This window comes from Mya arenaria, chromosome 9, assembly GCF_026914265.1.
Source record: "Mya arenaria isolate MELC-2E11 chromosome 9, ASM2691426v1".
Lineage (NCBI taxonomy): Eukaryota > Metazoa > Mollusca > Bivalvia > Myida > Myidae > Mya > Mya arenaria.
The window spans coordinates 12,624,789-12,638,092 of NC_069130.1; the positions used below are offsets into that span (position 1 = coordinate 12,624,789).

At 36.4% G+C, this 13,304-nt stretch overlaps 3 protein-coding genes across 5 annotated transcripts in view; 1 reads left to right on the forward strand and 2 right to left on the reverse strand.

Moving 5' to 3' along the window:
• Positions 1-5,946, forward strand: LOC128245503 (uncharacterized). Its single transcript, XM_052963686.1, has 4 exons — positions 1-45; positions 2,525-2,790; positions 4,048-4,216; positions 4,634-5,946. Exons 2-4 carry the CDS (start codon positions 2,539-2,541, stop codon positions 4,789-4,791), a joined length of 579 nt encoding a protein of 192 aa, XP_052819646.1. The 5' UTR covers positions 1-45; positions 2,525-2,538; the 3' UTR covers positions 4,792-5,946.
• Positions 5,101-13,304, reverse strand: part of LOC128245501 (CD151 antigen-like) — a 26,402-nt gene continuing 18,198 nt past the window's right edge. The window contains exons 1-7 of one of the 3 annotated variants that reach the window (XM_052963681.1): positions 11,742-11,875; positions 8,490-8,681; positions 7,683-7,757; positions 6,778-6,876; positions 5,938-6,111; positions 5,542-5,625; positions 5,101-5,227 (exon numbers count right to left, since the gene is read on the reverse strand). In XM_052963681.1, the coding sequence (XP_052819641.1) occupies positions 5,174-5,227; positions 5,542-5,625; positions 5,938-6,111; positions 6,778-6,876; positions 7,683-7,757; positions 8,490-8,681; positions 11,742-11,825 (762 nt within the window). In that variant the 5' untranslated portion in view covers positions 11,826-11,875 and the 3' untranslated portion in view covers positions 5,101-5,173. Of the gene's footprint in view, positions 5,228-5,541; positions 5,626-5,937; positions 6,112-6,777; positions 6,877-7,682; positions 7,758-8,489; positions 8,682-9,648; positions 9,776-11,741; positions 11,876-13,304 lie in introns of those variants that run through there. The other 2 variants (XM_052963682.1, XM_052963683.1) reach the window with 2 other exon arrangements.
• LOC128245502 (CD151 antigen-like) overlaps positions 12,422-13,304 on the reverse strand; it is an 8,338-nt gene continuing 7,455 nt past the window's right edge. The window contains exons 6-7 of the mRNA XM_052963684.1: positions 12,892-12,975; positions 12,422-12,531 (exon numbers count right to left, since the gene is read on the reverse strand). Coding sequence (XP_052819644.1) covers positions 12,466-12,531; positions 12,892-12,975 — 150 coding nt within the window. The 3' untranslated portion in view covers positions 12,422-12,465. The remainder of the gene's footprint in view (positions 12,532-12,891; positions 12,976-13,304) is intronic.

Sequence of the window (13,304 nt, forward strand, 5' to 3'; positions counted from 1 at the left end):
AGATAGAGGCACTTAGTTTTCACCTGCGGAACCGAACAGACACAGGTAAACTTAATTTATTTATAACTTTACATCATTACGTACAGGAATGAATGCTTTTGTTTTTACCGAATGAACTGGGCTCCATTAATTTCATAGATATCTGATAGTCTTCAACCTTACGCTGCTTATGCCTTGCTCGGGGACAGTCATAAAGTTACGGGTAACTTTCGTTATCTACTGAAACGCAGTTTTCGCCCAAAACGGGGGTTCCCGCATGGAATTTACGAACTTTAACCCTGAGTTCTTTTTTGAAACGGCCCGTTTCAATAACATATATTTGTCTGCTTAAAGCTGCACTCTCACAGATTGAACGTTTTGACAACTTCTTTATTTTTTTTTGTCTTGGAACGAGCCAATTTTTGCGAAAATCAATGGAAAGTTATTTCAGACTGCTGACAAAAAAATAAGATCGCAGATTTTTGTATTTACGTTAAAAAAATAATGTTTTATGCATTTTCCTTTAACTGTTAGTAACGGGTTAAGCCATAAAACATTAATTTTCGAACGGAAATATGCAAATGTGCGATCTTATCTTTTGTCAGCAATCTAGCTTTTATCATTGGTTTGCAGATATTTACGAAAAAAAAATGCTCTTTCCAAAAATAAAAAAGTTGTAAAAATGGTATACTGTGAGAGTGCAGCTTTATTAAGAGTGTCTGGTGACACTTGCCAAATGAGGGGCAGAGTCTAAAAACGATATTCATTAAACGGGATTATGCCTGGAAATTTACGCTTTTAGGCCTTACAATCTTTATTGAAACGGTGCCCTGACTTTAAAGTACTGTGGCCTGAGGTCAATAAAACACAAACACATTACATATAAGTTTTATATTAGTAACTTCAGAAATATGTGATTCACGATCTACATGTATTCATGCATTTGTTTTCTAGAGAAAACATGAATTTATCCATTTAAGAGAATGTTAACATGTCTATGACCTACTAGTAAGAAAGAAAATGGCAAAATGTTGAAAATGAGGAAGATTCGATAGGTCGTCAAATACACATTTTAAGGTTTTTAATCATATAATCATCAGCTGTACCATTATGTAAATGGTATTGACAAATGGTTGCCTCGTTCGAAATTAAAGAACTTCATTGGTTGTAGTGCTAATTTATGAACTTGTGATGCTCATGGCGTCATGCATTGTGATTAAGAAACGAGTTGTGTCGACTTAGTAAATATCATTGTCTTCTTAAAGTATACCTGTAGAATCTTCGAAGGTTCCGTAGTAGTGACCTTTGTCCTTTTAAAACCCATTTTTCTGTAGAAAAGGTATAGCAGAAATTTCTCTTGCGGTTATTTAAACTTGACTGCCGAAACAACAAATCTCTCTTGGTTGCCCAGTTTTATTCTTCACAATATAGTATACACATAAATAATGTGCCCGGTATCCTTTTTCACTCTGCCATTTGTTTTGCATTGGAACATTGCACATGAGAGATATCAAATCAAATATGCAAAAGTCCGAAGTTAGGACTTATTTTCTATAACAAAAAAATAAAACAAATGCTTTAAACATGAATAGTATATACTCACAACGGTTCATTGGCATCACAACGTGCACATGCTTTCGATACTTTTGCAGCAAGAAACACCAATAAAGCTCTAACGTTTGTAAAGAGGCGCCCAATGGTCAATAAAAATCTACCAGTATGTGATGGAATTGCAATATAAATACCTACTTATCCAATGTTGACACTTGAAAAATTCAGATTTTTATGTTGTCAACATTTAACTCAAGAAAGTTATACAAGTTTTAAACGATCAGATTTTGAGTATTGTTCAGAACGATTTTGTTTCACACAACACATGGTTAATCCAATGTGGAACGACATTCCTCGTTTTGTTTTTATCCTACTCGTATAATTATAAACCTCATAAAAGGAAACCTAAGAGACCATCCAACTCGTTGACACTACAACGGAAGACGCGTTAAATGTTGTGACTCCAGCAATTGCTCGCCGTACAAAATTACGTTTTGATTATTTATTTTCGAAAACCGTAAAAGAAATAAGTGAAAAAAAATCAGGATTTAAACCCGGATTGACTAAAGAGCACTTCCGTTCGAAAGACTCCCACGCCTCTGCATCATTTGCAGGATTGACAAAAGCGCTGAATGCACACCTTTATCATTTCCTTGACACTCCTTGCGGAACACTGATTGAGTCATGCAACAGGTTTTACAAAATATAAACAGATGCAAGCGGTTCTGTTCTAACTTCCGCCCAGAAATAACGCTTTCATCCTCCAGAAATACGCACCTAACATTAGAAGAACATTCCTAGTGAGTATGTATCATAAAATCGATCAGTCTTATAGATGTTATCCCCAGCATGCTAAACGTGGTGGTTTGGATATTAACTCATAAATCTGGAATTTCAATAAAGAAGACAAGAGATTAGATCATATTAAAAGACGGTAATCTAACGGCTGTGTGTGTTTTTTTCCTGGGATACTTGTAATTGTTGGAATTTTCAGAAAAAAAGAAAACAATGGCGAGATTCGTGGAATGGCTTCTGTTGGTACCGCTGGTTCAAATATTGGGTGATGACCGTTACTCCATGTGTCCAACTGGGCTCTTTATACCGGAAGGAGAGAGCACGTGCCGCCCGTGTTCCGGTTGCCCCGACAACGAGGTCGTTAAGGAGACGTGTCTGGGTCACAGGGACACGGTGTGTGGGCCGTTTGTGGAGTTTAAGGCTTTCAATTTCCAAGTACATAACGACAAGACTACAACCCACCCTGTATGTTGATTTTCTTATCAGATATAAACATCTTTCATAAAGTTTATGATTTCTAAAACCAAAATGAAATACGGTTTTGACGGATAGAAAATGACGGATATGATTCACTGCAATATGTTTTCCAATACTAGTATTATATTTAGATACCTTGACGACTGGCATATGCTTGGCAAAACCATGAACTGTCCAAAATTGATGATGAAAAAAATCCCTAAGCGCTAATAATGTGCCAAAAAAATTGAGATATTCGATCGTAAACGTTACAGGGTACAAATGATAAAGTATTTACAAGTATTCGGATTATTCATACTCTGGCCAGAATATGTAATTGACAACACTTTTGCCAATATCTTTTCTGAAAGAAACACTCAGATCTTTTTTTCAGACTTTTGTTTACAAAAGCGCGTTCCTGAAATATTTCTGGAGAAAACCATGTCTCGATCAGCATTCATGGAAAAATTGTATGTGATTGGTAAAACGACGTAAGCACAGCATGCGAATGTGTGTCGTGTATAACGCATGTGCCCAAATCTGAAATGTCTGGGTCACGCTTAAAAGTTGCCAATTAAGCCCAATTTGTATTTCAAATCAATAGTACGTGCCTCAGCTTTAAGTGATATCATATAAATAAGACTTTAATTAAACCATAACGGTTTGGAGCAGCCTTGAGAAGGTGTGTCGCGTAAAATATTTGCTCTCACATCAAATATCAAGGTCACATTTCATAGAAATAATTTCTATCTGTGTTATTATCCATCAGATTTTAATCAAACTTCACACAATTGTATAGTTGCATATGCAGGTGTGTCGTCACTTGTATATATTTAACATTTATGCCCTTGTCATAAAGGTCTAGGTCACTATTAAAAGTTAGTTTTTGATGATTACTTATAGGAGTAATTCTTGTCTCAGCTGTAACTTTGTCAGATTTTATTCAAACTTATCAGAATTTTAGAGCAACATGGGAATATATTTCAGAAATGGTCAAAGAAAAAGAAAAGAAAAACTGTGATATAAAACTTAACAGCAATATCTTATGTCAGCTAGTATTTCAGTCATTTTATTCTCAAACAGTATATTATACACAAATCCGCCTTACAAGGCCACATCGGGGAAATTTTTTCAAGGTCTTGTTCGTCAGCGGAACATACATGCTGTATAATGTTAGTAGCGCATTGTCGGTCTGATAATGGCCGATAAAAAGATAATTATGTAAATGTTATGTATTACATTACATTACATATGTCATAATTACAGACACCCTCTCGGACAGACAGCGGTACAGAAGATACACTTTACACACTGAGTATCGTTTTAATGGCGCTTCTGGCTATCACCAGCGCCGTGTGTGTCTCCATGGCCGCCCTCATCTGCTACCGCCGACGACGCGACCGGAAGGAGTTGCTTATGGAACAGGCGGGGAAAGGTTCGTATTTTTTTTTGTAATTAAAAATGTGACAGCGCGTTCAGATTTGAACAGGTCACCAATATCCAGTTAATTCAGATCTAAATAAATGTCAGAGTCACTGATTTGACCAGAATGAAAAATAGAGAGAATATTATTACACATGTATGTCATTTTGAACCAGGCAATGTAATACATACATACAGCATTTTTTTGTTGAAACCGTTTCCGTCCCATTGTTCATTAAACAGCATCATCGAATATCTCATGATTTCTAGAAATACATTTGCATTCAAAATAGACGGTTAATGTTATTGAGGACAATACTTGTCGGTTGTTGGAGAATCATTTGAGACGTTCAAAGTCCTTAAACTGGACATTGTGAACGCTTTTACTGGAACGTTTTGGTGTTTTTATGCGCATAGTCTCATTTTACAGATGCTGTCGCAGGGAGCTACGACACCATAGATCCCCCTACGCGAAGGTGCCGCCGACGACCGCCGTCAATGTCCGGAAATGACCAAGCGGACACAGCGCGTCCGTCCTCCTCCAATATCGAACAGTTTGAAATCGCGGAAGAGGAACATCGCACATAGAGAAACTGTGGCCACAAAAAGCGTATCTGTGATTGGGCGGTTCCATTACTAGTATAAGGATCAGTTTTAGTGAATAAAGTGTCCAAATAAGGAAGATAGAGCTTAGGATTGCCCCTGAACTCGGGATTAAGAGCTATTATACAGTTGTAATTTGTTGCTAGGTATCTGTATTAAAAAAGTAACCAATGGATATACATGACTTTAGAAACCGTTTCAACAGGATTTTAAGCCCACAAAGTATCTATATATCTGCTTGGAGTCTGAATCAAGACATGGCTCTGGTGTAGAATCGTTTCTTAGATTCTAGCACAGAAAGACATGTGAAATTTAATACGCATTTTATATACAACGAAAAACGAAAGTGTCCATATTGTACACAGGATCATAAACGCTTCAACGAAACGCGAAAACAGCAGGCCATGGTGCCTCCAGGAATCTGTAAATACAATACGTATGCTTTTGTATATATACAAAATGGTAAAGAAGTGCTGTACACATGTGTCTTACACGCATGCTTCGCCTATTCGTTATGCATACACATGTATGGCGATAAATGTATCATAAAGAATCATACAATTGACATCATGCGACGTTTGCAATGTTAATCTATCAGTAGGCGAATTGTCAGTTATATAGGAAGAGCGAGCCCGATCACAATATTTTAATATGATTTCCTATTTTCTACAAGAAAAAATAATTCCAAGTTTTGATATGAATGTTTAGAATTTGAACAGAAATAAATGAGCTTACCAGGAAAGCAGCAAAGATTGTGCTTGTCCAGCCTATCACATTTAATATGAGAGAAAGACTATCCGACACAGGAGCCAGGCAGCCCTGAAATGGGCAAGAAACATCCAGTGTTGGATTTATAACATAGTCGAAACCGGATGCCAGCGCTCGTTCGCTACGCTTCTACGTCGATTTAAAGACACAACTCATTCATATTAAGGCCATATTTTTATAAGCCTTTTTGGTAACATGTGGACTTCGTTTCGTGTGAAACGGGTGATCTTCATTTATGTTTAGGTGTTTGCGGGACGAAAAACGCCATCAACACCAAAGCTATGCGAACTACATCGGCAACTTTAAAACACTATTTCTGTATAATGAATGCTAACTGAAATGATTTTGAACTATTAAACGTACCCTCATGTATATATTGTCCGGTGTCTGTATACTGTTGTTCCTATTACATTTTGTTTGATCGATGCAGCAGGAGACCGGCAGCGCCCATCGGTCTGACTGTGTCGTGTGGCACGTCCGTCTATCACGATCAACACTGTACCACTCGGTATGGTCGTGTACACCACAGCACTCAAACTATAAATGAACGAGAATGAATACCATATTACGGCAGATCCGTGGTCTAGTGGTAACACTGTATCAATCCAGGGGTCGCAGGTTCGATTCCCCGTCGCATCACTAAAAATACTAATCGTCTTCCGGGAGGGACGTTAAATGGGGGTCCCGTGTGACAGTGCTATACACTGGTGCACGTTAAAGAACCAAGGTAGCTCTTACCAGTGTTACATTCTGTCAAGGCCAGAGTGCGAGTATAAATAAGCTTACATACCACCACCCATATTACGGCACTTGGTGGAAAATGTTAATGGCTTAAGTAAGGATTACGTTGGGTAAACAAGATAACTAGAGATATAGGGCCTTAGATGAGTATAATAGCTCTTTAGGGAACCAGAAAAGCACTTGAGCAAATTTTGACCACTGGTCCAAGATTAATGCAAAAGTTCTACGGTTTTTGTTTCCCCATGTATTACATGTAAATATAATAAACCCGTATAGAAACAATGGGCTCAAAGGTGGGCGAGTCCGGAACCCAGAGACAACATTTTGGGAACTTTGTAAATGAGGTTTTATGACAGCAATTATTATATGTGTCGTCAAAGTCCGCATGCAAGCAAAATGACGCTGTGTTTGCATGTGTACAATTAAAAACAATGTAAGTAGCTAATTGAAAAAGTGAAATACCTCTTTTTGAATTTTATCGAGTGCTATTTTGGAATCTTCGTTTGAACAATACTTGTACTTCATGGAAGTTTCAAGCCAGTATAAAACAGACGAAGATATCTGAAAAAGAAAAGAAAAACTGTGATATAAAATCATATCCACTTTTTGTAGCATTTGTTTATTTCACTATGGGCTGATTGTTCAGAACTTTTAATAAAGTTAACAACATGTGGAAACATTCGTAAACTGCTGCAGTATTTATAACAATGTTCTATTTATCTGTTTCAAATGAACTGTTTTATTTCAATATATGAGCTACTACAAAATATTTTAACTTTTTAAAGGGACTAGACACTACATGATACAATTGCAAGAAAAAAAGAAAATTGTCAAAAACTACATAATATTGATACCATCGTTGTGTACAACGCATTGAATCTTACTTGCTGGTGTATCACATCGCTTACGACACATGTATCTTTCGAAGTTTTTGCGCATTTTTCCAATTCGAAATTTACTAAAATGTACCACGTAAAACCCAGTAAGTTTTAAAATAGCGTCGGTATATTTATCTGCACTCTTAAACAGATATGATTTAAACTCGGAAATCATTATGCGCTATTTTTAAACGTGGAAAACAGATGAGACAGCACATGATTGTTGCGTTTGGTATTTGAATAATGTAAAAATGATGTATTTTGGCCTCCTACATGCTCGCATAGAGTTCTTAGCTTGTTTTGAGGAAATACTGTTTTTGACGATTTCTGGATCATCTGGTTTCTAGTCCCTTTAAAGTTCGGAACAATAGGTACATTGTTTTTATTTTGTTTGACATGTTTTGTTATTATACTGCGGAAGAGAACAAAACATGCGACGGATATAAAGTTATTCATTATTTATTTTTATAACATATACAATGTACTTACATTATCGTGCAGCAGTAAAGTTTTCACCGCCGCTGCAGTGCTGACCGCACACAGACAAAACACACATACCGAATACTGTAAATGTAGGCAAAAACTAATTATAAATTCATACTTTTATATATTTGATATTTCATTGACTGGCACAATCATAGTTTATATATTTATGTAGCCCATACCACAGGGGCAGGAAATAATTAACACAAACTTTATTTTTTATTCTATTATTCCATAATCTTTGTATTGTATCAGATTAAAGAATGCAATATAAACAAGCTAGCTCTTCACATAAGCAACTTACACACCAAGTTTCGTCAATATCTATCAATGCTAACTAAAGTTATTGGACAGAAACCATTTTTCTATTTTTAGTAACAGTGACCTTGACCTTAGCCCCCTCAAAAGCAATCTTAAGCTAGCTCTTCCCATAAGCTACCTACACACCAAGTTTCATCAATATCTATCAATGCTAACTAAAGTTATTGAACAGAAACCAATGTTTGACGCCCGCCCGCCCAACGACAACCTCATTCTAATAACCCGGTTTTCGTTGAAAACCTGGTTAAAAATATTGTTAGTTAGTACTAGTTGCAGTTCCTATAAATAAGCCTGGAAATTATTATTTTACTATTTTTTTTTTATATTCTTATTGGGGGCGTGGTAATAGGGGTGCGGCATAACAACGCAACCTGCGCCTGTTGCCCATACATTCAGTCCTGATTTCGGGATTTATCATTAACCGTAGAACCCCTGGAATATAATCAATGCATTGATCAACTTCCATTTCTTCACTTCACTTCTTTTACTTACAAAAGCTAACAATCCCCTGCTAGCTCCAAACACGGCAAGACACCCAATGACGCCGACGACGACGGAAGCTGCGCCGGGCACCAAAAGCAGGTATGTGGGGATGGTGAGTTGGCCCGGCTCCAGGGCCGCTCGGAGTCCCTCGCCCGTCAACATCAGCCAGATACCTAACCCCAGAATACCCAGACCAGAGAACTGGAATATAAGATGATTGGATATTGATTCACGTTGTATATTGTAATAATAGGAGAGGAATAAATTGGGGTTGGTTGGGAAGATGTGTGTGTGTGTGTGTGTGTGTGTAGGGCGGGGGGTCGAGGGGGTAAGCTGAAACAGTGAGTAACCCGGCACTAATGCCACCCGGAATCCCTCGCCCGTCAGCAGCCGCCAGATTCCTAGCGTTAGCACACCTAGTTAACAGTTAGCGGTACTATTTATATGTCTAAATCGAAAAGCATGTTTAATGAATTGGTCCGCAACGACAACGCTAATAAATAAGACATTGTATATACATCAAAATTATCCACAAAATATACTCCTGAAATTAAGATAAGGACCACACAAAGGAACTCATATAGAATGTATCTCAAATTATTTCTCTATACATTGTATATAAATTATTTGTTACATCGAACATAATTTCAGCATATACTTGCTTCATAGCATGCACGCGATTTTAATAAGAAACATAAGTGAGTGAGCCCGTCGACTATGACTCAAGTAACTAATACGCCTATTTCACCCGAACAGGAAGCAGATTCTACGTGTTTAAATAATAACAAGAGGGAAAGCCTCAAAAACAGCAATTAGTAGCCAGTGCGTGCAAATAAATGCACGCCGGTATCTCGCTAAAATGCATTTAGGCGTTTCCTTACAAGCGCCGGAACATTTTACAGTTGAAAAAGGCAAGTCACCGCCGCATTTGCTCTTCATGGACATTATCTAGATATGCATTATTTGTCCGAGCTTTGCTGACCAACAAAACAAAACTTGTTGACCAATAAAACAAAATTGAAGTCGGTGTAATCTGTAAATGGAACTAGAAGGCCTTTCCGGACTCCATTTCGGTAACTCGGTCCAGTCGTTTTTTGTCCCGACCTCATAATGGTCTATTTAAAAAACACACACACACAAAAACATTGCTCACATGATCCATACCTACCAACGATTGCCCGCCAAAGTTGTCGTACTCCCAAGACATGCAAATAGCAAAACAATACTTAATTGGTTGCTTAACCAGTCACATCCCATTACAATATGATATAAAAATGCCTAATGGCTGTACTGCCGCGTGTCTCCCTTGTAAAGTCAGTGTTATATGCTCTTACATTATACAAACCGAACCCAGCCTAATTTTGATATGACTTATAGCAATTTGTCATAAAATAATCTCCTTGTATGACTTAAATAAATCTAAAAGATAATACTGCATTAGAAACGATCAGAGCATCTAACGGTCGTTGTTTGATTTGGGTATACGATAAATCATTCAATGATTCAACTATAAACGGTTAGTGTTTAAAGTATGAATTTATTTCGTTGAAGGGAGTGATTAATTATGCGACTGAAATCTGTATCTTAAGGTATGCAAAACCCCGGAAGGTGAGGATTCCCTCAAAGGTGTAAAATGCAGGGAATACGCCGCACGGAATGCTCAGCAGCGGGCTGACATAGTTATGTATCCACTGGCTGCAGATGGGTAAAGTTGCTTTTATTTGCTGTATTATCATCAGTCGTTATGTAGTGGGAGTCGGTACACTTTCGTGGTAATTACTTTGTTTCAGAATAGAATGAATGTCAAACAATGATGGTTGGAAAATAGATGAGTCCAAAAAACTACCTTTTATGTTAGGCGTCTATCTCTGATCTAAGGGCTATTTTTTGCTTATGAACACGTTTCAGTACGTGAGCACGATCGTAATGTCTCTGTTGGTTAGGTTGAAAAGCACTTATTTCTGGTTACAAAGCATTCTGAATTGATGAAGAGACCTTAGGAAGACAAACTTCCGAAGCCGTGTCACTAACGCCTGTTAGATTAAAATCCAAACACATTAACATTGCCACAACATTAAACAAAAAATAGCGTGTCGTGCATTGTAGCGCAATGAGTATGAACAGGAAAATATTTAAACGATAAACTGACCAATTGTTCTCCCATTTTAACAGCTTATTTGCCTCTGTTTACCGCTTTTGCGCAAACATTGAAAGGCATGTAAACATGCATGTCTCCCAAAATGTAAAAAACTAATGACTGTATAATAATGCTTGTCTCCCGAAATGTAAAAACTGCACCATACAAGAAACAAATACTCCATAACTGTATAATAATGCATGTCTCCCGAAATGTTAAAAATGCACCATACAAGAAACAAATACTCCATAACTGTATAATAATGCATGTCTCCCGAAATGTAAAAAATGCACCATTCAAATAACAAATACTCCATAACTGTATAATAATGCATGTCTCCCGAAATGTTAAAAATGCACCATACAAGAAACAAATACTCCATAACTGTATAATAATGCATGTCTTCCGAAATGTAAGAAATGCACCATTCAAATAACAAATACTCCATAACTGTATAATAATGCTGCTATGCATGTCTTCCGAAATGTAAGAAATGCACCATTCAAATAACAAATACTCCATAACTGTATAATAATGCTGCTATGCATGTCTCCCAAAATGTAAAAAATGCACCATTCAAATAACAAATACTCCATAACTGTATAATAATGCTGCTATGCATGTCTCCCAAAATAACAGTTTAACAATGCATGTCTCTAGAAACATGAACAATGCAACATACAAGAAAAAGCACTTCAAAAACTTAATAATAAGGCTTGTCTCTCAAAACATGAAAAATGCAACATACAAGAAACAAACACTCCATAGCTGTAGTATAATATATGACTTTTCCCGAAACGTGTAAAACATGCTACATAAAAGAAACAAACGCTCCATAATTGTTAAATAATGCAATGTCTCCCGAAATGTGAAAATACTAAATATGAAAGAAACAAACACTCTCTTACTGTTTTATTGTTATTCGTTTCTCTACAAAGAATTAATTCACCATATGCGCTTATTGAATCATCGAATATATAATAGTTTCTCAAGTATATAGATAATACTAGACAAAAAACTTGAGCATTTTATATCATACATGTACTTCTACCAAAAAAACAAACTACACCATAGCAACGTCAGAAAACCAGTTCTTCAGAATAGGAAAATAACTGAGTACTTACCCAAAACACAACGTTGAAAATAATCAAAGATATCCGAAGAATCGGTCGACTGGTCTTTCTTTTTCTATCGAAAGTTTCTGCCATTGTTTCTATGACGATGACATGTTCTGAACAAATATTCCAAAAAAAATACCTTGAACCTATATTCTGCAAAACGTGTTTTTAAAATCACGAACAAAATTGACAAAAACGTTTCGTTTGCGTATAACTTTTAATTTCAACGGCAAAAACAAACTGAAGTAATGACACTTCCTTGAAAGGACATAAACTTTTTAACACGAAAACTGTCCTACTTGCACCGCCATCCACACAAAATAGTTCAACAGTCAAACTTTGTGACTATCTCGAGTATTTAGAAAATACTAAACCCATGATCCCCCTTTCAAAATAAAATAAAGACTGATGGATAACCTTAATCTGTTCCTAAACACCGTAATGTAAATGTTTCGTCTCTGTTTATATCAATTAGAGATCATCATGCCCGTATTAAGCAAATGTAGATAAGAAACGTACACATTCATTGGTAGGTAATTGGGACAACACATTTCTGAATCATTCACTGAGTGACGGAGTCTGGTCTAGTCTGACTAAATTATTAAATACAACAATGCGGAAAAAATGAGCCAGAGTTGGTCTAGTCTGACTAAATTATTAAATACAACAATGCGTTTTTTTAGAGGCAAAGATCTTCGGATAATTTGGCAGATGGCAGCATCTTAAAGAATCAGAATTCCACTTCTTGTTGTTTACTGGCTTTACAAAGCACAATGGCCAACACCACTCCAATGAGCTGAAATTAGAACCAGACAATACACGTCTGAATTTTAGGACGAAAGGGATTCACAAGTTAAACATATTTCAGTTTTAAAAACTTTATATTTAAGCGCAAAAGGATGAGCTCATATCCACCGTATTGTATATAGCAAATAGCAAATCTCAATTAGCAGTGTTTCAATGTATACAGTCCATCCATGAGATGATGGCAATGTGCGCAGTAAAACAGCGAGATTAATTGAAGAAAAGTCACATAATAATAATAATAATAATAATAATAATAATAATAATAATGATAATATCACCGTAAATAATTGAATGCACTCGTACATATATGTGTAAATTAAACATATGGACTCTATGACCCTTCTCATACCTGTATTAGGGCAATTACAACACAGGCAATGCCGACAGCAAGCAAGTTGGTCTTCAGAAATGTCTTAATGGTCTCAGAACAGCCCTGAAACAGAAGAAATACGTCTTTTCATGAACATATTTTACGTACCCATTGCTAGTTATAAAAACATTATTTTTTACGAATTAACAAACATTTTCATAAGTATATGTGTTTAACGCATCCATGCCTGTGAAGTCAAACAGTTGGGTGCAAACAGTCTATATTTATTTCTTTTATTACCGGGGAAAATTTGCAATGCAATATTATTACTGTTCTATAAACATTATGTTTATTACGGAACAGCTAGCTCATTCCCAGCACATTGATTTAAAATATTATGAATCAAGATAAAGTGGTAGCTCCTAAATAATGATAATAATGGTGCTGTTGAA